The 24824-nt window shown below is 50.4% G+C and overlaps 2 protein-coding genes across 4 annotated transcripts in view; one reads left to right on the top strand and one right to left on the bottom strand.

The window, feature by feature from the left end:
• LOC128828963 (zinc finger protein 501-like) overlaps window positions 1–16833 on the bottom strand; it is a 38561-nt gene extending 21728 nt beyond the window's left edge. Inside the window, exon 1 of one of the 3 annotated variants that reach the window (XM_054014002.1) lies at window positions 16595–16833. In XM_054014002.1, the coding sequence (XP_053869977.1) occupies window positions 16595–16648 (54 nt within the window). In that variant the 5' untranslated portion in view covers window positions 16649–16833. The remainder of the gene's footprint in view (window positions 1–16594) is intronic. The other 2 variants (XM_054014003.1, XM_054014004.1) reach the window with 2 other exon arrangements.
• Window positions 16834–17011: 178 nt separating this feature from the next.
• Window positions 17012–24824, top strand: part of ZNF157 (zinc finger protein 157) — a 148011-nt gene continuing 140198 nt past the window's right edge. Inside the window, exons 1-3 of the mRNA XM_054014341.1 lie at window positions 17012–17080; window positions 20976–21064; window positions 21596–21722. Of these exons, the coding sequence (XP_053870316.1) occupies window positions 20987–21064; window positions 21596–21722 (205 nt within the window). The 5' untranslated portion in view covers window positions 17012–17080; window positions 20976–20986. The remainder of the gene's footprint in view (window positions 17081–20975; window positions 21065–21595; window positions 21723–24824) is intronic.

Genomic DNA, 24824 nt, shown 5'->3' on the forward strand with positions numbered 1-24824 from the left:
TTATTGCCTCTGCAAGCGGTGCTTGAAGGGGGAGGGAAGGGTGGGGTGGTTGGTTTACAGGGAAGTAGAGTGAACCGGGTGGGGGGGTGGGGCAGAGGGTTCATCAAGGAGAAACAAACAAGTTTCACACTGTAGCCTGGCTAGTCACAAAACTCGTTTTCAAAGCTTCTCTGATGCGCACCGCACCCTGCTGTACTCTTCTAACTGCCCTGGTGTCTGGCTGCACGTAATCAGCGGCCAGGCAATGTGCCTCAAACTCCCACCCCGCCATAAATGTCTCCCCCTTACTCTCACAGATATTGTGGAGCGCACAGCACGCAGCAATAACAATGGGGATATTCTTTTCGCTGAGGTCTGAGCGAGTCAGTAAGCTGTGCCAGCGCGCTTTTAAACGTTCAAATGCACATTCCACCACCATTCGGCACTTGCTCAGCCTGTAGTTGAACAGGTCCTGACTACTGTCCAGGCTGCCTGTGTACGGCTTCATGAGCCATGGCATTAAGGGGTAGACTGGGTCCCCAAGGATAACTATAGGCATTTCAACATCCCCAACGGTTATTTTCCGGTCCGGGAAGAAAGTCCCTTCCTCCAGCTTTCGAAACAGACCAGAGTTCCTGAAGACGCGAGCATCATGTACCTTCCCCGGCCATCCCACGTTGATGTTGGTGAAACGTCCCTTGTGATCCACCAGGGCTTGCAGCACCATTGAAAAGTACCCCTTGCGGTTTATGTACTCGGTGGCTTGGTGCTCCGGTGCCAAGATAGGGATATGGGTTCCGTCTATCGCCCCACCACAGTTAGGGAATCCCATTGCAGCAAAGCCATCCACTATGACCTGCACGTTTCCCAGAGTCACTACCCTTGATATCACCAGGTCTGATTGCCCTGGCAACTTGGATCACAGCAGCCCCCACAGTAGATTTGCCCACTCCAAATTGATTCCCGACTGACCGGTAGCTGTCTGGCGTTGCAAGCTTCCACAGGGCTATCGCCACTTGCTTCTCAACTGTGAGGGCTGCTCTCATCCTGGTATTCTGGTGATTCAGGGCAGGGGAAAGCAAGTCACAAAGTTCCATGAAAGTGCCCTTACGCATGTGAAAGTTTTGCAGCCACTGGGAATCGTCCCAGACCTGCAACACGATGCGGTCCCACCAGTCTGTGCTTGTTTCCCGGGCCCAGAATCGGCGTTCCACGGCATGAACCTGCCCCAGTAACACCATGATTTCCACATTGCTGGGGCCTGTGCCTTGTGAGAGGTCTATGTCCATGTCAATTTCCTCATCACTCTCGTCGCCGCGCTGCAATCGCCTCCTCGGCTGGTCCTGGTTTTGCTTTGGCATGTCCTGGCTCTGCAAATATTCCAGGACAATGCACGTGGTGTTCATAGTGCTCATAATTGCCGCGGTGAGCTGAGCGGGCTCCATGATCCCAGTGCTATGGCGTCTGGGCTGAAAAAAGGCGCAAAACTAGTATCTGACGGACGGAGGGAGGGGCGAGTGATGACATGGCGTACAGGTACAGGGAATTAAAATCAACAAAGGTGGCTGTGCATCAGGGAGAAACACAAACAACTGTCACACAGAATGCCCCCCCCCCCAAGACTGAACTCAAAACCCTGGGTTTAGCAGGCCGTTGATTTCACGGAGGGAGGGGGAAGCAAATGAATACAGAACAAATCTATTTTGTACATCTTAAGCTGGCAGACAACGGTGCAGCATGACTGATAACCCTTGGCATCTTCTGGGTGCTTGGCAGAAAATACTGGGCGCTTGGCAGAAAATAGCATACTACAACTGATAGCCATCATCGTCGAGACTGCCCAGGTGCCCATGATTGACAACCACTGCAATACAACGATGACGGATATCAATCATAATATACCATCTTCTACCAAAAGGCAAGGGGCTGCTGCTGCGTGCAATGCAGCCCCACGTCTGCCAGCACCCAGATCGTCGATGAAGGCTACCAGTCATACTGCACCGTCCACTGCCAAAAGGCAGTTAGCTGCTGCTGTGTAGCAATGCAGTACCATGTCTGCCTGCACCCAGAGGACATATAGTGATGGTGAGCTGAGCTGAGCTGAGCAGGCTCCATGCTTGCCGTGGTATGTTGTCTGCACAGGTAACCCAGGTAAAAAGGCGCGAATCGATTGTCTGCCGTTGCTCTGACGGAGGGGGAGGTGCCTGACAGGTACCCAGAACCCCCTGTGACACTGTTTTGCATCATTCAGGCATTGGGATCTCAACCCAGAATTCCAATGGGCAGTGGAGACTGCGGGAACTGTGGGATAGCTACCCACAGTGCAACGCTCCGGAAGTCGACGCTAGCCTTGGTACTGTGGACGCAGTCCGCCGACTTCATGCACTTAGAGCATTTTATGTGGGGACACACAATCGGCTGTATACAACCGATTTCTATAAAACCGGCTTCTATAAATTCGACCTAATTTCGTAGTGTAGACATACCCTTAGTATTGTTAAAACAGGTATTAGGATTATAAGAATGTGTTTCGACTTCATTGAATGCTTGTGAGTTGCTGCCTGGGTTAATATCTGACTAGCTGCATTGTTAGCCTCTGTGGCTATGTAAATCACCAGAAAGGAGAGAGACTTTACCTAGGTGAAGTGCAGATTGGCAACATAATGCATTACACCCTGTCTGGCAGGAAAGGTCCATCAACACCAGATAGACTATTATGGGATGTTAAAGAAGACAAGACTGTTCTTGTGCTCTTGACTTCTCATTAGCTGAGTTTGCAGTTCAGAGCACATGGCAGGAAGGGGATAAAAAAAAAACCCATACAGAAGGAACTGATTATTTGTATGCTGCTTGGACTCTGGGGGGCAAAGTTTCTAGGCATAAGCAAGAGATCCCCAGCTGATTAGCCTGGGTTAGTCCTAAGGAAGATATAGAGCTTGCTTATTACAGAAGCTTGTATTACCTTTTGAAAGTTAAGACTGTAACTTGTCTGCATCTATATGATTACCTGCTTTAACTTTGTAAACAACTCTCATTTCCTTTTAAATAAGACTTAATACAGGTTATTACAGGACTGGCTACAAGTACTGTCTTTGTTGTGAGATCTAAGCTTCAATTGACCTAAGTAAGTGACTGGTCCGTTGGGACAAAGTCAGGCTTGACAAAGCCCTGGCCGGGATGATTGAGTTGAGGATTGGTCCTGCTTTGAGCAGGGGAGTGGACAAGATGACCTCCTGAGGTTTCTTCCAACCCTGATATTCTATGATTCTATGACTGGCAATAACCTGAACATTGCTGTGATTCCTGGTGTAAGACAGTGGTTCTCAACCAGGGGTCATGGGCCCGCTGGGGGCCACCAAACAAGGCCGGCATTAGACTCACTGAGGCCCAGGGCAGAAAGCTGAAGTCCCAGCGCATGGGGCTGAAGTCCAGGCCCCTGAGCCCCACCACCCGGGGCTGAAGCCAGAGCCTAAGCAATGTAGATTTGTGGGGCCCCTGTGGCATAGTACCCCAAGAGAGGAAGAAAGTGCCTGGAGGCCTCAGCCAGAGGGTTGAGCCCTGACACACTACTGGCTTAGAGGTTCTCTGCCAGTCAAAAAGCTGTAGCAGTGAGGGAAGACTGGCAACTGATGGTTAGAGGAGGTAAAGAGGTTTGGGGTATGGTGGGGGCAGAAGCAGTTGGTACTGGGTAACCTGGGGCTGGGCAGGCTCCACAGGAGACACTTGCTCCTCCTGTGCCCCTTTCACACCCTCTTGTGAGTCGAGAATGACCACCCTCTCCTCACCCCCAGAGGCAGCCGTGTCTCAGCACTCTCCCAAGTTGCACCCACTAACTCTCTTCCTATTTGGGGTATAGCTCAGAGCAACAATTTCCCATCAAGATCAACCCAACTGGCTGTTGGCTGTTCTGGTGCAACAGGGTGGGTGAAAGACAGAACTGCAGCACTTCTCAGGCAGAATGTATTTTCTTCATGCAAAAAAAAAGAAATTCTGCGCTGGACGTGAATTCTGTGCGTACGCAGTGGCACAGAATTCCCACACGAGTAACTCACACCCAGCACAAACATAACCTGCTCACTCCCATCTCTTCTCCCTATCTCTCAGAGTCCCAGAGCTGCTGCTGTCATCAATGCACACAGCCTTTCACTCTCATCAGTGCTGGCAAGACCCAATCCAGTGACAGGACTGAACCCTTATTTTCCCATCACATGGGACAGTCTCAACTGAGGGGGAGATGAGAGGGGGAGGGGGTACAAAGGGAAAAGAGTTGTTGTAGCCATGTTGGTCCCAAGATATTAAAGAGAAGTATTTTTAATTGGTTCTAAAAGAAATTAACTCACCTACCTTGTCTCTCCAAGAGATCTGAAAGTGGCAGAAGGAGACAAACAGGAAGACAGAGCTCAGGACTCTAAATCAAACATTTTCAATCCCCTGGAAGAAACTACATTTCCCTTCTGCCCCTGGGTATGTTTGTGTGCTATATGAGGGACCACTCCATTCCTCTCACAGCAGCAAAGAGAGACTGCAGCCAGATGGTCTTTCCTGATCCTGAGATGTGTGTTGTGAGAAAGTCTGTGTGTAGTGGGTGCATGGGCTGGGTACAGCTGGACCTATCTGCAGAGTGGAAAGTCAGGGCAACTCCAGCACAACATGGGGACTGTGGGCACGGGTAGTAGTTCTGGAGCTGGGCCTCTGTCCTCTCCAGGTCCCATGGCAGATGGCTCTGGCAGCATCAAGTGGGTCCGTCACTGCAGGGGAAGGTTGGGATATAGTGTCTGAGATCGGGGTGAGGATTGGGGGGGGGTCCATGCTCAAGAATAGGGAATGGAATTCACCTCCCCATCCCTCAGCAGAGCTCAGCAACTAGGGATTTATCCAGTGAAGTGAATTTCACTCTGGGTGACTTTGAGCCAGCCACTGAATGATCCTTGTGCCTTAGGTTCCACACTGGCCACAGGAGTTTACTAGTACTCCCTCCCCAGACTGCTGGGGGCAGCCAGGGATAATTAGTGGGTTATAGGAATTAGAAGATGAAAATTCACTAAGAACAATGATATTTGTGTGTTTATTATTAAATCCCCAGACACCCACCAATCCCCGTCCTTCTTCCGATGAGCTATAAATATCTAAGGGACTCAGCTATTGATCCTTCAGTCAGTTCCTGCCCTTCCCCACTTTCTATAGCAGCACTTTTAAGAACAGGCCAGGGAAACATGTAAATACTTTGAACCAAATTCCAGAAGCTGCTGAGCATGGAGAAGTTAAAATGAAACCAAGTTTCCATCTCTCCAAGGACCTGGCCCCTAGTGCAAAATTATAGACACTCCCCAGAAATATGAAATGGCCACTTCATAACTGATAGAATGTTATTTAGCTATTGACTTCTGGGAATTACCAATTAAAAAAAAACCAACCTAGTGAAGGTGACATCCTGAGGAAAAGATCTCATGTGTCTTTACAAATCGGTATGATCGAAGCTGGAACTTTATACACTAAAATGCCTAATTCGTAGCCGTATGGCAATTGTGTGGTGTCACTACAGGGCAGAATTAAGGTTGGGTGCCTGAGCTGTGAATTTCCATCTCCCAGCATATTGTGATTGCTGTTAAGTGGGTTTGACAAAATTCATTTTGTCTATTTCTTTCTTTTAATTTCAATAGATGATATCTATATTTATTTTTAAGCCCTTTTTTCAATGTTTATAATTTCAATGTTCAGAGCTGTGGGAAGTCATGGGGGTCATCAGACAACAATTATTTAATAACAGTAAATGTTGAGATTCCAAAAGCCAAATCATATAAGGGTTCAAACACAAATTGTCAATATCACACGCAAAAATATATCGTATAAATATCCTTAAATCACACTCGACTTTCTCCAGAAGCATTTCTGTATATTACCTATAAACTATTTTCTCATCTGTGTGTGTGTACAGTGAAATCAACATTACAGCAATGTATTAATAACAATCCAATCCTTTCAAGTGTAACTTTAAGTATGAAGTACTTTAATTCTTTCACTTCCTGGACTGTAATGCTTCATTTCAGGATAATTACACCCTCACTGTCATGTATTTAACTCTCAGTACCGTAACCTCATCATGATGTAGCTCCTGTTGGGAGCTCTGCTGAGGCCAGTGGCATTATGATCACTACACTCTGACACATGATCAGAGACACATGGGGGAGGGTGGAGGATGAGGTGACATGGAGGCTACCAGAGTTGAACATGGCCCTACAGAATGTGGGACACAAACTCCCTCTCAGCCTCTCCTCTCTCCCACCTCCCAGAGTCCGTAATTCTGAAAATCGTTCCCTGAAATGTAAATAGCCCCAGTACGAGAGACAGTGATTAACGCAGGTACCTTAGGGGCTGCAGCACCAGCCCCCCGCCTTGAGGAGGGGGGTTAAGAATTGCAGTAGAAATGGGTTAGGCTGGGAGAGGGCATAGCTGATGTGGGACTGGGAGCCGAGTAGACCAACAGGCCAGAACTCATGGGGGGTTTGGGGGAAGAAGTCAACAGAACTGGGTAGGTGCACTTCAGTGTATTTTCCCCCTTAACCATTCTGCCATATATTTAATTTAGAAACTTTTCATTCAAATCTAAACACCTTGGAGCTAAGCTGGGTTGATGCATTTCCACTTACAGTGGTACAGTTTTAATTAGGTGCTTAATCAGATGCTTATGCAACACAAAGCAGTCAATAATGGGTGTGTTTCATTAATTAACTTGACTGTGTGCTGTGCATCACTTTTAAAAAAAAAAAGATGGTGTGAGCGAGTGTCAAAATTGTAGGCATTAAGAAATGGTAATTAGGTGTCAGTTCATTTCTCATGCATTTATCTCATAATTTTAATTTCACTTTTGAATCAATATTAACACCATGTTGTTTTAATAGCATTAGGGTCTATTTGTATAATTGTTTGGAAGATTTCAGTGGATATTGTGAAGCAGTAGTCTTAAACTTTAATTTTAAGATTCCTAAATACAATCCAGTGCACCACTCCTGAAAGACTGCAAGCCCTGGCCGGTGGCATGCTCCCTAGAGAGCAAACACCTGAAATGCCCTTTTGCCATAAAAAGCGCTTTTGGCTCTTTGACATTGCTTTATCCACCCCACCAGAAAATGCTATAGGTAACCAGGTAATTACAACAGACCATCACTAGGTATAGTTCCACCAGCTATGTGCCAAAATTCAAATGGTTCTGTTTGTTTTATCTTTCATTCAGCTTTGCAATTCTCAGATCCCATTTAAAAACTGGAACTGAAATAACCAAAGCAAGTTAAGAAGAGAGTGACATCAGGCATAGGTGGGGATAAAGCAATAAAGGGAAAGAACTGACTATGCAAAAAGGAACATCGCAAACTATCAGAGCCCCAGACCCCCATCCAACTGAACCCAGCCCAGCCAGGCATATCAAGCTGGGCCACTGAAAAATCGCCCATCCCGTTTGGCAGTGAATGTTGCGTGTTCCAGATGGAGCTATGGTGTGTGCATCTGCTCTGCTGACATGCTGCTTTGGTAAGGAATGCACCACGGCCACAGGGAGCAGAGACATGGACTCCTACAAACCAAAATCCCAGATACACCTCCAACATCGCATCCCCTCCCCACCTCCACACTGTCTGCCATCCCTTCCCCCACCTCCACATGGCCATTCTCAGTCTATTGCTAACAGTTCCTTCCAGCCTTCAGCACTATAAATAAATAAAACATGCTGTTACAAAAGGTAAATTGTGCCAGAGAAACCTGATCTGGATGTCAGTAAGGCATTTGATACAGTTCCGCATGGGAAACTATTCGTTAAATTGGAGATTAATATGAGATTAATATGAGAACTGAAAGGTCAACAAAGAATTGGTTAAAGGGAAGTCTACAAGGGGGTCATACTGAACGGTGAGTTGTCAGGCTGGAGGGAGATTACTAGTGGAGTTCCTCAGAGATCAGTCTTGGGACCAATCTTATTCAACATTTTTATTAGTGACCTTGGCACAAAGCTGGGAGGGATTGCCAATATGGAGGAGGTCAAGAAAATCATACCAGAAGAACTGCATGACCTTGAAAGCTGGAGTAATAGAAATGGGATGAAAATTAATATTGCAAAATTATGCACTTAGGGACTACCTACAAGAATTTTTGCAATGAGCTGGGGACTTATCAGTTGGAAGTGACAGAGGAGGAGAAAGACCTGGGTGTATTGGTTGATCACAGGATAATTATGAGCTGCCAATGTGATGTGGCTGTGAAATAGGTTAATGCAGTACTAGGATGCATCGGGCGAGGTATTTCCAGTAGACACAAGAAAGGGTTAGTACTTCTGCCCTTATAGTCTGTGAGTCTATAAACAGTGCTTTGTGTTGCACAGACACTAATGGGGATCAGAGCCCCATTGTGCTGTGCATGGCAGAGAACCTGACTGAAATCAGCACCCCCATTGTGCTGGGCACTGCACAGAGAGAGACAGTCCGTCCCCCAAAGAGATCACAATCCAAGTAGACAATGGGTAGGAGGAAAAGAGAGGGGCTGTGACTTCCCCAAGGCCACCAAGCAGGTCAGTGACAGAGCCAGGAACAGACCCAGGTAACACCAGAGCCCCATTACCCGCAGCTTGGAAAGGTCCCCAGACCCCATTGTATTAGGCTGCAGGAAGAGGTGGGTTTTCCATGGATGCACAGGCTGTCTTGGCAGGGCAGCTCAGCTGCAGTCCCTGCACACACCTGGGGGGGGGGGGGGGGGGGTGTCCCCTGGGTCAGGAGAAGTCAGTGTCCAGTCCTGTGGGGCTGTGCTCATACCTCCAGCATTCACTGCTGCCCCTCCGTTACCAGCTGCACTGTTCAGCCAGCCCCAGGACTCAGTGAGGTCACTGTCGTACTCCCCTATCCCCCGCAAGCCTTCAAACTGGGACACAGTGCACCAGTGCCAATCAGAGTGCACTAGCGTAAATTCTGTCTATACAAAGGCCTGGTCTACACTAGGAGGTTATGTCGAATTTAGCAGTGTTAAATCGAATTAACCCTGCACCCGTCCACACAACGAAGCGATTTAGTTCGACATAGAGGTCTCAAATTCGATTTCTGTACTCTTCCCCGACGAGGGAAGTAGCGCTAAATTCGACATGGCCATGTCGAATTAGGGTAGGTGTGGATGGAAATCGATGCTAATAGCTCCGGGAGCTATCCCACAGTGCACCACTCTGTTGACGCTCTGGACAGCAGTCCGAGCTCGGATGCCCTGACCAGCCACACAGGAAAAGCCCCGGGAAAATTTGAATTCCTTTTCCTGTCTGGCCAGTTTGAATCTCATTTCCAGTTTGGACATCGTGGCGAGCTCAGCAGCACCGGCAATGATGCAGAGCTCTCCAGCAGAGGTGACCATGCAATCTCAGAATAGAAAGAGGGCCCCAGCATGGACTGATCGTGAAGTCTTGGATCTGATCGCTGTGTGGGGCGATGAGCCCGTGCTTTCGGAGCTGTGCTCCAAGAAACGGAATGCGAAGATCTATAAGATCTCAAAAGCCATGACAGAGAGAGGATACAGCCGGGATGCAATGCAGTGCCGCGTGAAAATCAAGGAGCTGAGACAAGGGTACCAGAAGACCAAAGAGTCAAATGGACACTCCGGATCCCAGCCCCAGACATGCCGTTTCTACGAGGCACTGCATTCCATTCTAGGTGTGGCCACCACCACTACCCCACCACTGACCGTGAACTCTAAGGATGGGATATTGTCGACGGCCGCTTCCTCGGAGACGTTAGCGGACGGGGAAGGTGAGGAAGGAGATGAGGAGGATGAGGCAGTTGATAGCGCTTACAACGCAGATTTCCCCGACAGCCAGGATCTCTTCATCACCCTCACAGAGATCCCCTACCAACCCTCCCCACACGTTAACCCGGACCCTGAATCAGGGGAAGGATCAGTCGGTAAGTGTGTTAAACATGTAAACATTTATTTTGAACAGAACAGGAACATTAACAATGGGGTTTTCATGATTAGTTTGCCCTAGGCGCTTAACGTTTTAGTCCTTGGCAGTGCAACTACTGCAAAAGAATCTAACAATGTCCGGTTTATCATGATTACTTTGCCCTAGGCGCTCTACTTTTTAGTCCTTGCCAATGCAGCTACTGGAAAATACGGTCTACATGTCCGGGGATAGAGCTGAAATCCTCATGGGACATGTCCATGAAGCTGTCCTGGAGGTAATTGGAAAGCCTTTGCATGAGGTTCCTGGGGACAGCGGCCTTATTGTTTCCTCCATGGTAGGAAACTTTTCCGCGCCAAGCTGTCATCAAGTACTCTGGGATCATTGCCTTGCAGGGCATGGCGGCATATGGCCCTAGCTTTTGCTGGCTTTCACGCTGCATGCGGTCTTCCTCTGTTTCAGAAATCCTCATCAGAGTGATGTCGCTCATGGTGACCTGCTTTGAATTAGGGGAATGTTAGTATTGGGACTGCTTGCCTGCTCCTTTGCATAACTGTAACCGGCGGTTTACAGCCACGCGGTGGAGACGGGAGAGGGGCAGCATACAGGGATCTTTCCCGGGGACAGCCACGAGGGGGTGCGACAGGGGCAGAGTTCATGCTTGCCGGAAGTAGGAACTGGCCAACGCTAGGAGCATTGCTTTGAACGTGAAAGGAGGGCACTTCTACGGCTTACAATGTCAGACTGCTACCCGAATTCTGCTGTCCTGCCCTGCTTGTCTGATCTCCACTGCAAGACCCCAGGCACTGAATGCGAAGGCCAAAAATTCGACCTTGTCCTGAGTGCGCATGTGATAGGTGCTGTGCATGGTCTTGTTCACAGAGAAAGACTATGTTCATTGTTCACAAAAATTTATCTTTGTGAGGAATTCACTCCCTTTTTCCCCATCCCATAGCTGTGACTGTCTCCCGACCTACCCCGACATCCCCCTCCCAGAGGCCAGCGCAGATTAGGCGGAGAAAGAAAAGGACATGGGACGACATGTTCTCAGAACTTATGGGCTGCTCCCGAGCCGAGGCGGCCCAGCAGACCCAGTGGAGGGAGAACATGTCGCAATACCAGCGAGCACACAGCAAACGGGAGGAGAGGCGGTGGCAGGAAAACCAGCAGGCAACTCAAACGCTGCTTGGACTAATGAGGGAGCAAACGGACACACTCCGGTGCCTTGTGGATGTTCTGCAGGACCAGAGGCAGGAGGACAGAGCCCCGCTGCAGTCTCTCTCTAACCGCCCTCCCCTGCCACAAAGTCCCATACCCCCCTCACCCAAAGTCCCAAGAAGGAGGGGCGGCAGGGGCCGTGAAAACTGTCACTCCACCCCTGCAGACTGCTCAAGTACCAGACAGCTCTCATTCCCAAAGTTTTGATAAGTCCTTTCCTTCACTCCAAAAGCACCTCACCCAAGGCCCCGTCCCAGTGTCATCCCCTAACTGTGTAGTTGCTAATAAAGAATACGTTTCTGTTCATTACCGTTTCCATCATGTTCTTTTAGAGGAGAGTGTATTTGAAGGGGGGGGGAAGGAGGTTGGTAATTGGAGAGGACAGTCACCTTTACCAGGGTACAGACACGGGGGCAGGTTCAGCAGAAGGTCACACACACATTGCAGTCACTAGGCACCCTGGTCAGTCTGGGAGGTGGTTTTCATGTTCTGTGTGTGGGGGGGGAGGGCTATGTGACTTTGGGGGGGGGAGGGCGGTTAGAGATCTTATGCAGCGGTCCTTAGCCTGGATCACAGAGCCACGCAGCAGGGGATCTGTAACCGTCCTCCCCCGCCACAAAGTCACATAGCCCCCACACACAGAGTCCTGAAAAGTAATAAAGAAAACAGTGTTCATTAACAAAGTTCCATTTATTTTATTTTTAAACGTGTGTTGGAAGGGGGGGAAGAGGGTTGGTAACTGGAGAGGATAGTCAACATTAACTGGGTAAAGAAACGGGGCAGGTTCAGCTTCTCTTGAAACAAACTTAATAGTCACAGGTTGCCCTGCTCACTGAGAAACCTAGCTTTCAAAGCCTCCAGGATGCACAGCGCGTCCCGCTGTGCTCTTCTAATCGCACGGCTGTCTGGCTGGGCGTAATCAGCAGCCAGGCTATTTGCCTCAACCTCCCACCCTGCCATAAAGGTCTCCCCCTTGCTCTCACAGAGATGAAGTGAGGTTCTTACCCACGAAGCTTATGCTCCCAATACTTCTGTTAGTCTTAAAGGTGCCACAGGACCCTCTGTTGCTTTTTAATGGGGATATTGGTTTCGCTGAGATCAGAGCAAGTCAGTAAGCTTCTCCATCTCCCCTTGAGACGTCCAAAAACACACTCCACAACCATTCTGCACTTGCTCAGCGGGTAGTTGAAGAGTTCTTTTTCAGTGTCCAGGGCGCCTGTATAGGGCTTCATGAGCCAGGGCATTAGCGGGTAGGCTGGGTCCCCGAGGATCACAATAGGCATCTCCACATCCCCAACAGTTATTTTGTGGTCGGGGAAGTAAATACCTTCCTGCAGCCATCTAAACAGACCATAGTTCCTGAAAACACGAGCGTCATGAACCTTGCCCAGCCATCCAACGTTGATGTTTGTAAAACGTCCCCTATGGTCCACCAGTAACTGGGTAAAGAAACAGGGGCAGGTTCAGCTGCTCTTGAAACAAACTTAATAGTCACAGGTTACCCTGCTCACTGAGGAACCTAGCTTTCAAAGCCTCCTGGATGCACCATTGAAAAGTAGCCCTTTCAGTTAATGTACTGGCTGGCCTGGTGGTCCGGTCCCAGGATAGGGATCTGAGTTCCATCTATAGCCCTACCGCAGTTTGGGAATCCCATCGCGGCGAAGCCATCTATGATGACCTGCACGTTTCCAAGGGTCACTACCTTTCACAGCAGTAGCTCAACGATTGCATTGGCTACTTGCATCACAGCAACCCCCACGGTAGATTTGCCCACGCCAAAGTGGTTCGCGACTGACCGGTAGCTGTCTGGCGTTGCAAGCTTCCAGAGGGCTATGGCCACTCGCTTCTGGACAGTCAGGGCTACTCGCATCCAGGTATCCTTGCGCTTCAGGGCAGGGGACAGCAACTCACAAAGTTCCAGGAAAGTTCCCTTCCGCATCCGAAAGTTTCGCAGCCACTGTGATTCATCCCAGACCTGCAGCACTATGCGGTCCCACCAGTCTGTGCTTGTTTCCCGGGCCCAGAATTGCCGTTCCACAGCATCAACATGGCCCATTGCCACCATGATGTTCACGGCGAGGGGTCCCGTGCTTTGTGAGAGGTCTGTACCCTTCTCAGAGTTAATGTCCTCACCGCGCTGCCATAGCCTCCTCACCCGATTTCTCAGCATCTGCCTCTAGAAAAGGTGGATGATAAGGTGCGAGGTGTTGACAACAGCCATAACTGCAGCGATGGTCGCAGCGGGCTCCATGCTCGCAGTGCTGTGGCGTACGTGCTGTCACTCACCAGAAAAGTGCGCAAACTGATTTCCCGCCAGCGCCTTCAGGGAGGGAGGGCGGGAGTGACAGCTGGATGACGACAGTTACCCAAAACTACCCTCGACACATTTTTCTGCCCCAGCAGGCATTGGGGGCTCGACCCAGAATTCCAATGGGCAGCGGGGACTGCGGGAACTGTGGGATAGCTGCCCACAGTGCACCGCTTCCAATGTCGATGCTTGCCCCATTAGTGTGGACTCACAAAGTTGAATTACTGTCCTTAGTGTGGATACACACGTTCGACTTTGTAATATCGGTTCCACAAATTCGATTTAAGTAAAATCGAACTACTCTCGTAGTGTAGACATACCCTAAGGGTTTGCACCAGTGCTTAAAACACCAGTGAGGCAGAGACCTTGAGTACCGAAAACAGCAGTATGGTTGCCCTAGAACTGGGATCTATTTCTAGCTCTGTCACGGGCAGCCTGGGTGACCTTGAACACGTCAATATTTCTCCTCCCAAATTTAGTCTCTTTACCCAGCTGCCCACTCACTGGGGTCTCTTCTCTCTCCAGAGCTGCTCACCACTCAAATCTGTGTGGGTGTCACCAGAGCTAAGGTAGTTCAACTCTGGAATAGTCTTACAAGCTTGGCTGTGCAGTCTCTTTCCCTGGAAGTTTTTAAGAACAGGTAGGACAAACCTCTGTCGGAGATAATCTACATATACTTGGTCCTGCCTCTAGAGAGAGCTGGACTTGATGACATCTTGAGGTCCTGTCCAGCACTACATTTCTATGATGCTATGAAATATATACATATAAAATACAACATACAGAATAAAACCCACCACAACATAATGTCAGGCAATTCAGAAAAAACAATAACAACCCACCAAAGCATAAAATGACAATACAAAAGAAAACAACATAATGCTAACTAATACACCCTAGGACAATATTACACAATGAAAAAGAGCTCAACTCAAACCAATACAACACAGGCATCAAACACACTGAGGCAAAACAACGCACCATAAAACTGCAACACAACATGGTGCAATCACAGTTCCAAATGGCACCATGCAAAACAGCTCAGCAAGGACACAGCACAAAACAGAATTATTTCAATGTAGGCATGGATGGGCTCTTGAGAGGTCGTCTACTTAAGCCTCCTGTGCTGAGGCAGGACCAAGTATCCCTAGACATTCCCAGACTGGTGTACCTCTAACCTGATCTTAAAGACCTGCAATGAAGGAAATTCTACAACCTCCCTTGGAAGCCAATGCAATGCAAACACAGATCAAAAGAATGCTGTACACACACAAGCTGGGCTTGGGGTCAAGGGGAGAGGCGAGAATTGAAACAATCTGGGTTCAGTTTCCAGTTTTGCCCCAAATTCTCCATGCAAACTTGAGCAAATTACTTCAGCTCTTTGAGCTTCAGTTTCCCCATCTATAAAATGGAGAGTCGCCTCCCACCATTTGCCTATTTAGTCTTTGAGCTTTTTGTGGCAAGGACTCTCTGTCACTGTGGGCATGTCTACACTGCAGTTCGACACCGGTGGCTGGTCTGTGCCTGCTGACTTGGGCTCACAGGGTTCAGGCTGCAGGGCCGTTTAATTGTGGTATCGATGTTCCGGTTTGGGCTCCAGCGCAAGATCTGGCACCCTCTCACCTCTCAGGGTCCTTCAGCCTAGCTCCAGCCCTAACCCAGACATCAACACTGCAATTAAACAGCCCCTTTGTGTGAGCCTTGTGAGCCTGAATCACCTGGCATGGGCCAGTTATGGGTTCTTCATGGCAGGGTAGAGATACCCTTGGCGTTTGTTCAGCACCTGTCACAATGGGGACCCTGATCTTGGTCAGTGTCTGTTCAGAGCCCTGTACAACAACTTCCCTGCTCTCAGTAGGCATCTGTGCAGATCTTGGCACAACGAGTGCCCCAGACTCAGTCAGGGTTTGTGCAGTGCCTGGCTCATTGGGGGACCTGATCTCAGGCAAGGCCTGAGTCACGCTCAGTACGATAAGAGCCCTGATCTCAGTCAGACACCTGGACAGAAAAGCAGGAAGATTTTCAAGAATTTGATATCAGTAGCTCAGAACTGAGGAGAAAATGGGGCACACACTAAATATTTGCCAATATAAGAGAAAAACACCAACACTGGGGGAGATTTTATGTCACCATTCAACAGATCAAGAGAAAAGAGGGTGAGTTTGAGGGGATTATACAGCAATATTCAATCAACAACAGAATGAGATGGATTCTTCCTGCCTCACATTCACATGGCCAGGAGGGAGCCCTGGGTGATGTCGCTTTCACAGGGGAAAGGAGTGGGGCTGGAGTCAGAAAGTCACTGGCTGTGGGGTCTGGAAATGTGACTAGCAGGTGGTGTCTTGGGGGGTTGCTGGGATGGGCAGGGTGGGGGAGGGGAAGTAGCTGGACTGGGAAACCTGGGGCTGAGCCGTCTCCATGGGGGCGCTTGCTCCTCCCTTCCCTTCCTGGCCTTTCCATGCCCTGTTGCCAGCAGAGAGAGCCCCCCCCCAGCCCAACCCAGCGGTGTCCCTGTCTCAGGGCTCTCCCAGCCTCTGCCCATTAACCCTCTTCCCAGTTCAGACATCACTCAGGGGAACGATTTCCCACCTAAACAAGGACAAATCACTGCAGGTAAAAATGGGGGAAACACCCTAAACCTAGGATTTGAACTGGCCACTGGCGAAGTGGAGGGGAAATGGGGCACGATCGGGGGAGGGGAACAGAGACCTGCTCAGGGATTGGAGGGAAAGCGGGGGGGCGGTCACCCTGGATGTGGCTCGTTGCTCTCTAGAGAGAAAGGGGGCAGGGCTGGAGAGGGTGGGGGGCGGCAGTAAATCCCAGGGGATCTCAGTCACCCCCTTTCTCTCCCCGCTCCTCGGGGGTCACCGGCTCTTCTCCGCCCCCCCCCCCCCCGCCATGTCCGGGCTGCGGAGACATTTTCCATCCGCCCCTTTCCCAGGTCCCCCCCGCCCGGCCCCACGCAGGGACCCCAGTGGTGCTGGTCCCCTCCCCCCGGACCCCCGTGGTGCCCCAGGGCAGGGCCTGGCCGGGCCGGGGGCGCTGGGCTCCTGCCGGGACAGCGGCTCCGAGCCCCCCCGGCGCAGATCCCGGCGCTGCGAGATGCCGGGTCCCCCCCCCGGACTCTGGGGCCGAGTCACCGCCCGCCCCGGCGCTCGCTCCGGTACCTGGAGGCTGCAGCTCCGCAACGGGGCGGGGCGGGCCGGGCCCGGGGGGTTCATGGGTCTCCCCAGCACAGACCCTCCTGCTCAGCCCAGCCCCGCCCCGCAGGGTGAGCGCTGCCTCTGCGCATGCGGAACTCCCCCGATCTGCGCATGCCCAGAGCCGGGAGACACAAAACTCTTCTCTGGGCCCGGGAGAGGCTCCAACGGCCCCGCACGAGCCAGGCAGAGCCGCAGCGCCCAGCACGCGTTCGCAGCCCGGCTCGTCCCGCCCCTGCCGCTCAACGTCACTTCCGCTCCCGGCAAGAGCAGGAACTACAGCTCCCAGCCTGTCCCGGGGGACACTTCCGCCCTCTCCAGCCCAGGTAAAGGAGGGTTTCAGCACCTGTCCTCCGCCTCCCTTTCTAACGTCACTTCCGGTCCTTTCAGAGTCAGGAACTACATCTCCCAGAGTGCTCCGGGAGGGGGGTGCTTCCGCCCTCCCCAGCTCAGGTAAGCTGGAATTGCGCTTGCTTCGGGTGAGGCCCGTGGGGGCGGGAGAACAAAGCTGCTGCTGTCGCCTCCGTGAGCTCTGGGGCCCGGGCTGCGCAGGTGCTGCTCTGCGTGGGGAGTGCTCGGCCGGGGGCTTTCTGCAGCTGGGCCCCGCCCCGGGGAGTGAGAGACCCCGGCCGGGGGGGCGCTGGGGCCGGTCTGCCCGGGGAACCGGGAGAAGCCTCGGAGCTGCCTCGGCCCCAGGGGAGCTGCAGCAGGATCTGCCCCCGGCACCGCCGGGATGGGATGGGGGGGGGCAGAGACTGGGGGCGGAGTTGGGGGGGAAGGTTAGTGGGACGCGGGGGGGCGGGGGTTTGAACTGTCTCTGGGCAGCCAGGAAATCCCGGGGGGGGAGGGGAGTTAGTTGGATCCTGCCCCAGTTTGTACCACTTGCCTCTCACCCCCTGATAGAAATGCTTTCTAGTTCTTCCCTATTCTCTCTCAATTTCTCACACGTGGCTATCCAATCCGGGGAGATTCCCCCCCCTTTCCCCTCAAATGATCAGCTCTGCCCTCTCCCCCGATTTCCCCCTGGTCTCTCCATGAGTCTCAATGTCCATTTAAAATCTCTTCGAGGTGGGGGATTTTCCCACCCATTTTATTTGTTGCCTCTTTCTATGTCATCCTCGAATGTCAATTCTTGAACATGGATATACAATGTTTGCAAATGTTGCCCATTTCCCCTCTTCATTTATCAACTATTGATGTGAAATACACTTCGATTTTACCTCATGTCAACAACTGATAGAAAATCCCTTTGATTTTCCACTTTCCTCTCTCTAAATTGCAAAAATGGATCCAAAATCCCTCAGATTTCCACCTTTTCTCTTTCATTTCTGAACATTGATCTCAAATCTCCAGTTTTGCCTCTTTCTATGTCCTTATCAAATGTCAATTAGAAGTCTTTTTGGGTTTGGGGCCATTCCCCATGTTTCTAAATCCCAGCAACTTCTCCTTCCTGGGAGGGAATCTGTTGCCCTGAGTCATTCTCCATCCTGGTTGTTGCAGAGGGTTCAATTTCCCAGTGATTATTTTTCCCTTCCTCAATTGTTCCCTCCTTTATCTCTGTTAAAATGTTTGCCAAAGAAAGAGACCTGCCACATATTTAATACACATCAAAGCCAGAGGCCTCCCCTTGTTTGAGGATCAGTAGCCCCCACCTGGTCACAGGAGAGTTGGCTGGATCCTTTTCTTTTCTCCAGCTGGCACGGGATGAGGAGGTTGCTCTGAGTGCAGCGTAGGTCCAGAAGTATCCCAAACCCCATGATAAATGGTCTTTGTGAGGGTGTCATAACTATAAAGGGAAGGGTAACAGCCCTCCTATGTACAATACTATAAAATCCCTCCTGGCCAGAGACTCCAAAATCCTTTTGCCTGTAAAGGGTTAAGAAGCTCAGGTAACCTGGCTGACACCTGACCCAAAGGACCAATAAGGGGACAAGATACTTTCAAATCTTGGTGGGGGGAAGGCTTTTGTTTGTGCTCTTTGTTTTGGGGGTTGTTCGCTCTTGGGACTGAGAGGAGCCAGACATCAATCCAGGTTCTCCAAATCTTTCTGAACAAGTCTCTCATATTTCCAACTTGTAAGTAAACAGCCAGGCAAGGCGTGTTAGTTTTTATCTTTGTTTTCTCAACTTGTAAATGTACCTTTTTGCTAGTGTTTATCTCTGTTTGCTGTAACTTTGAACCTAAGGCTAGAGGGGATTCCTCTGGGCTCTTTACGTTTGATTACTCTGTAAAGTTAGTTTCCATCCTGATTTTACAGAGATGATTTTTACCTTTTTCTTTAATTAAAAGCCTTCTTTTTAAGAACCTGATTGATTTTTCCTTGTTTTAAAATCCAAGGGGTTTGGATCTGTATTCACCAGGGAATTGGTGAAGAGTCTCTCAAGGCTATTCAGGGAAGGGAATTCGCACCAATTAGCTTAGAAGTTTTCATGCAGGCCCCCACATTTGTACCCTAAAGTTCAGAGTGGGGAAGCAGCCTTGACAGAGGGGTTGCTTCCCACAGTGCTAAGATGTAACCACCTCTGGGGTGGGTCCATGGCGGGCATTATTTGCCAGTGATAAGGCATGGAAATTTCTTACCTATTTTGGCTCTCCAGGCCTTCCATTCTCCTGTTCAAGAGGCATCCCCTAGGGCTCCCTCTGCCTGTGTGACTGGCCAACAGGGGGTGGTGGTAACTCTCTATCCACTTCTCAGACACTGTGAGGTAACACTGTTGCTCTGGGGGCAAGGGGTGTCTGTGGGGAGATTTCAGCTGGAGCTGAAGGGGGCATTGTGGTAGGGGGAGGTGTTTGGGTGACTGGGCAGGGGGTACCCTAATCTGGTTGGTGGGTTCTGGAGGTTTGGGGTTTTGGGGGGGTCGTTCTGATGTGCCCAGCCCTGAGGCTATGGGTCCTGGAGGTGGGTATTGCTGGGGACCTGTTGGCCGCAGAACAGCGAGGGTGGGTATCTCTTGGGGAGGTGGGGCAGGGGGTTAGAGGGAGCCTGGTGCTGTGCCAGGGGCTCTGTCTGGGTTTCCCCCGCTGGGTCCTGGGATCGTTGCCATGCCCAGTGCACAGAGCTGGCAAGGGCGGGGGGGCACGGAGCTCTGGCACTAGGTCAGGGAATGTCAGGCAAGCAGAGTGAGGGTTCCCACTGTAAAGCATCAAGGGGTCCCGCTGGGTGGAGGAGGGGGTCTCAGACAAACGGCATAGCAGATCCTGCTGGAGGGCAGGGGGAAGGGGTCCTAAGCAAGCAGTGAGGGACTGAGTTCCCAGTGGGGGGGTTCCCTTGGGGAGAGGGGGGGTCTCCTGGCTGCTGGGAGCTCTTGGTGGGGGGAACCCTTTGGGATTCCCAACCTGGCAGTCATGGTCTGGTGGGGGTTCTCTAGCCAGTGGGGCTTTGAGGAGTATTTGGGGTCCCTGGCCAGGGACTCTGGGGGCTGCATCCCTGGGAATATCTGGTGGGACCCTGGCTGGGGGATGTCTGGGGCCCCTGGCTGTGGGCTCTGGGAATTGCTACTAACCATAATCCTTCTCTTTGATCAACTTGTGCCAGAGTCCTGGCTCCAGGCACTGTCCGGCATTCCCCAGTCACATGCCCTGTCACTTTGATAACTTTCTATCCACTTATCGAACACTGCGAGTGTGAAATCACAGATTTTTGCTTTTCTCCTCTTTTGAAAACTGCAGGAACTTTCAGTCCCGTTTGGAAAACTTGTGCCTCCAGTCCTTGTTCTTGATCTTGGGGGTGAGGGAGGTGGGAAGGGGGTTAGCACTGCCACACAATAGTCTCTTCCACAGCCATGGGGGAGCAAACTACCCAGAAATGGGACTTTCCTACCAGACAGGCAGGGAGAGAGGACAGGGAAAAAGAGAGAGAAGGAGACCGAGAGATTGAAAGGGGCCGTGGGAGAGAAGAGTTTTGAGAGAGATTTCCAGATCTCTTATCTGCCCAGAAAGATGTATTACTGCACCCTGGATAGAGTCACTTTCCTGTAGAAAAGATGAGAAGCAAACAGAGGAAAATCCAGTTCCTGACTCCATATCCCTCCTGCTGGGGTGTGGCTGCTGTGGGGTCAGTGTCTGAGGGAATCCCCCACAGTGAATTTTTGGTTCTGCTTTTTTCTAGCATTGTGTTCAGAGACTTTATTATGGGATGGGGGGAGGGAGAAGGGAAGTTAAAAATGTCTCTGTGGTGTTTAGCCTGGCAGGAGAGGCCAGGTCTACACTGTATAAAGAGATCAAGCCTTCCTCAGCATGGCAGGCTCTAGGGTGTCTGTCTGCAGGGAAAGGGCCTGGGGGAAGTGTGATGTGAAATTAATTAAAGCCTGTTCTGAAACCTCCACAACTTCCCTTCTCATCCTACCAGGCTGCAGAATAATGTCCATGTTTTGCTCCAGTTCCTCCCGTCCTCTCATTGGACAGGGCAGAGAAATGGCTGCAGAGGAGCCAGGTCAGGTAGGTATTATCAGGGAGTTGTTTAATAAGTGGCCTAGATTCTAGGAACAGACCCATGAGGTTCGAGGGTGGAAATGCTCTAATTTATTGAACAGAAAATAACCCAGCTACATGGGGCTAGGAAAATTGACCAGACTCGTCGTGCTGAAGCGTGATTTGACTAACCAGTGGCTGCTGTGAGATATGAAAGGGGCACCCACCAGTCAGACTTAGGGGAGATTCCCCTCCCTTCATATCCAGCTCTTCAGAATGGGGAGGGTGTTGGGCTTCCTACCAGGGAGCTCTCCCTGGACCCTGCTAGGGGCTCCATCTCCTGTATCAGTCTGTGGCTAGTAGGTGTGTAATGGATCTGCCGGGAAAGCGTTTGTCCCCTCACTCTGGTGTTTCCTGGATGCTCTGAGCAGGGTGGGGGTGGGACTTTGTTGACTGCGATCCACCCAGAGCTTCCATTTGATGGGCTCCTCTTCCCCACGAATACTGGGGCTGTGAGTGGAGCAGCAGGTATTGAGTGTTGGACTTTTGCTATTTCAGGGGCCGGTGACCTTTGAGGAGGTGGTTGTGTATTTCACCAGGGAAGAATGGGCTCTGCTGGACCCCACTCAGAGAGCCCTCTACTGGGATGTCATGCAGGAGAACTATGAGATTGTGACCTCGCTGGGTAAGGGTTACTGTCCCCTTGGTTCTTGGAAGGGGAAATGAAGAGTTAAGGTTCACACCAGCCCCACAATGCCACCTCTACTCTATCCTGTTTCAGCATCACCCCAATATGCCAGTGACATACCCACTACCGGAGACCTTCCCCTGCTGCAGAACACTTTGGGAACAGAGCACAGGAGTAATATCGCACAGTGTCAAATATCTGGTTTGCTCAAGTAAAACTGAGGGTTAGGTGCATCACAATCAACAGAAGGTTCCTACCCCTGACCTCTCAAACCCTGAGCCTTCCCCACCCAAACCTGAATGTGCTTGGGGGTGTAACGAGCAGGCTGTTGGAGTCAGAGCTGGTGGACCAGGTTTACTTATCACACAGACACTACGTGTGTCCTTGAATGCTGGCTGGGAGTATTCAGAGAAGGAAGCTCAGTGGCGGATGTAGCGTTAGTGGGGCCCTGTGCTCAGCTTCATTTTGGGGGTTCCTCCTTGGGACCCAGGCAAGAAAAAGAACATTCTCTCATCTCCCTCCACCCCCATTTTTCATTTTTTTTCTTCATTGTCCTATAAGTAATGGGAAGTAAATGAAAATAAAGTGAGGTACCTTGCTTGTTTTTTGTAGTCTAACCGATTTTTCCACAGACCACTTGATAATTGCTGAGGGTCTTGATGAAGCACTTAATGATCTTTCCAAATATTGTTTGTGAAGCGCTTTGGATAAGAGCCCTTTATAAAAATATGTAAAAAACGTTGGGGTGCAGGGTCTGGCCAGGAGTTAGGGTGTGGGAGGGGGCTCAGGGCTAGTGCAGGGGGTTGGGGTGTGGAGTGCTTACCTGGGGCAGCTCCTGTTTCATGCGAGCGATGCAGGTGGGGATGTGGGGGAGCAGGAGGCTGTGTGGGAGTGCAGGAGTCAGGGCTGGGGGTGTGTGGCGGGGAAGGGGTTATGGGCGGTTGCAAGAATCAGGCAGGGCAGGGAACTGGGGTGTGTGAGAGGGGTTAAGGAGTCATGGCTGGGGGTATGTGAGGGGGTGCAGGAGTCAGGGCTGGGGGTGTGGGCTGGGGTCGTTGGGGTGCTCCCAGCCCCCTACCCTGAGTGGCTCACAGCAGGGGCTGGGGTTGGGTGGGGTATGTGATAGGGGAGTGCTTTGTAAAGCAGTCAGCAAGCGACCAGGGAGTTTTGCGGCCAGGGCTCCTAACGGAATTTCGTTAGGGAGTTTGAAGGGGAGTGGGAAGGGGGCGAGGTACTCTTGCCATTCTTTAAAACATTTAAACTATAATACAAACTTCTTGATTTAAACAAAAACCCTATTGTTAATCTAGGTAGCTGTAAGAGAGAATGCAGGCAGAAGCCCAGCAGCAGAGTGGGGGCTATCCTGTTTATTGCACTCAATGAAGCATGTCTAATTACCTGCCCTGTGGGTGCGTGGCATATGTGTGCATTCGATGCAAGGAGCTCCTGGCCCTCAGACTGGGTGGAGGCTTTGGAGGCCAGGGTGGCGGAACTGCAGGAGTTAAGGGAGGCAGAGAGGTGTGTTGATGAGGCTTTCTGGGACACTGTAGAATTGTCCCACTTCTGGTCAGACAGCCCCTGTGCTGTTGAGGAGGATGAAAGGCCTAGGGAAGCAGAGCAGTCAACGGGAGCAGAGGGAAACCTTCCCATATTTGGGACCCTCCTTCCAGATGGTGTTGTGGTAATCTCTTGCACCGAGGTTACCTCGCTGGGGGAGGGAACTCCAGTCATTAAGAAAAGGCAGCTGTTAGTAATGGGACATTCGATCATTAGAAACAAGGATAGCTGGGTTTGTGATGACCAGGAGAACCGTATGGTGACTTGTCTGCCTGGCGCAAAGGTTGCGGATTTCTCAAGGCATCTAGATTAATTTGTGTGTAGTGCTGGGGAGGAGCCGGTGGTCGTGGTACATGTAGGCACCAATGACATAAGGAATGCTTCCAGTTCCACACGTAGGGCCAGGTAGGCAGGCAGCGCTTCAGAGTCTCAATGCATGGATGAGACGATGGTGTAGAGAGGAGGGGTTTAGAATTATTAGGAACTGGGGGAACTTCTGGAATGGGGGGAGCCTATACAGGAAGGATGGGCTCCACCTAAACCAAAGTGGAACCAGACTGCTGGCACTTAGTATTAAAAAGGTTGCAGAGCAGTTTTTAAACTAAGAGATGGGGGAAAGCCGATGGCTGCAGAGGAGCACGTGGATCGGACAGAGACTTCTCTTAGAGGAGAGTCTAGTGATAGAGACTTTCTAGTTTTAATCAGAAAGAGAGGCTGGAAAAGGATAAAGTAGGGGCCAGATCAGACGAGAAGCATTCACACATAAAAGAATCTGACACCTCAGAAAAGGGCAGACAAATAAACAGTGATAAGTTTTTTAAAGTGCTTGTACACAAATGTTAGAATTCTGAATAATAAGATGGGTGAACTAGAGTGCCTCGTGTTAAAAGAGGATATTGACATAATAGGCATCACAGAAACCTGGTGGAGTGAGGACAATCAATGGGACACAATCATTCCAGGGTACAAAATATATCAGAAGGACAGAGCAGGTCATACTCGGGGGGTGGATGGCACTGTATGTTAAAGAAAATGTAGACTCTAATGAAGTAAAAATCTTAAATGAAACCGCATGTTCCATAGAATCTCAATGGATTAGTAATTCCATGCTCTAATAAGGATATAACAATAGGGATCTACTATTGACCACCTGTCAAAGGCAGTGATAGTGAGGATGAAATGTTAAGGGAGATTAGAGAGGTTATTAAAATAAAGAACTCAATAATAGTGGGAGATTTCAATTATCTCCATATTGACTGGGTACATGTCACCTCAGGACAAAATGCAGAGACAAAATTTCTCGATACTTTAAATGACTGCTTCTTGGAGCAGCTGGTACAAGAACCCGCAAGGGGAGAAGCAACTCTCAATTTAGTCCTGAGTGGAGTGCAGGATCTAGTCCAAGAGGTAACTATAACAGGACCGCTTGGAAATAGTGACCATAATATAACAACATTTAACATTCCTGTGGTGGGAAGACCACCTCAACAACTCAACACTGTGGCATTTAATTTCAGAAAGGGGAACTATGCAAAAATGAGG

The sequence above is a fragment of the Malaclemys terrapin genome, chromosome 25, assembly GCF_027887155.1.
Source record: "Malaclemys terrapin pileata isolate rMalTer1 chromosome 25, rMalTer1.hap1, whole genome shotgun sequence".
Lineage (NCBI taxonomy): Eukaryota > Metazoa > Chordata > Testudines > Emydidae > Malaclemys > Malaclemys terrapin.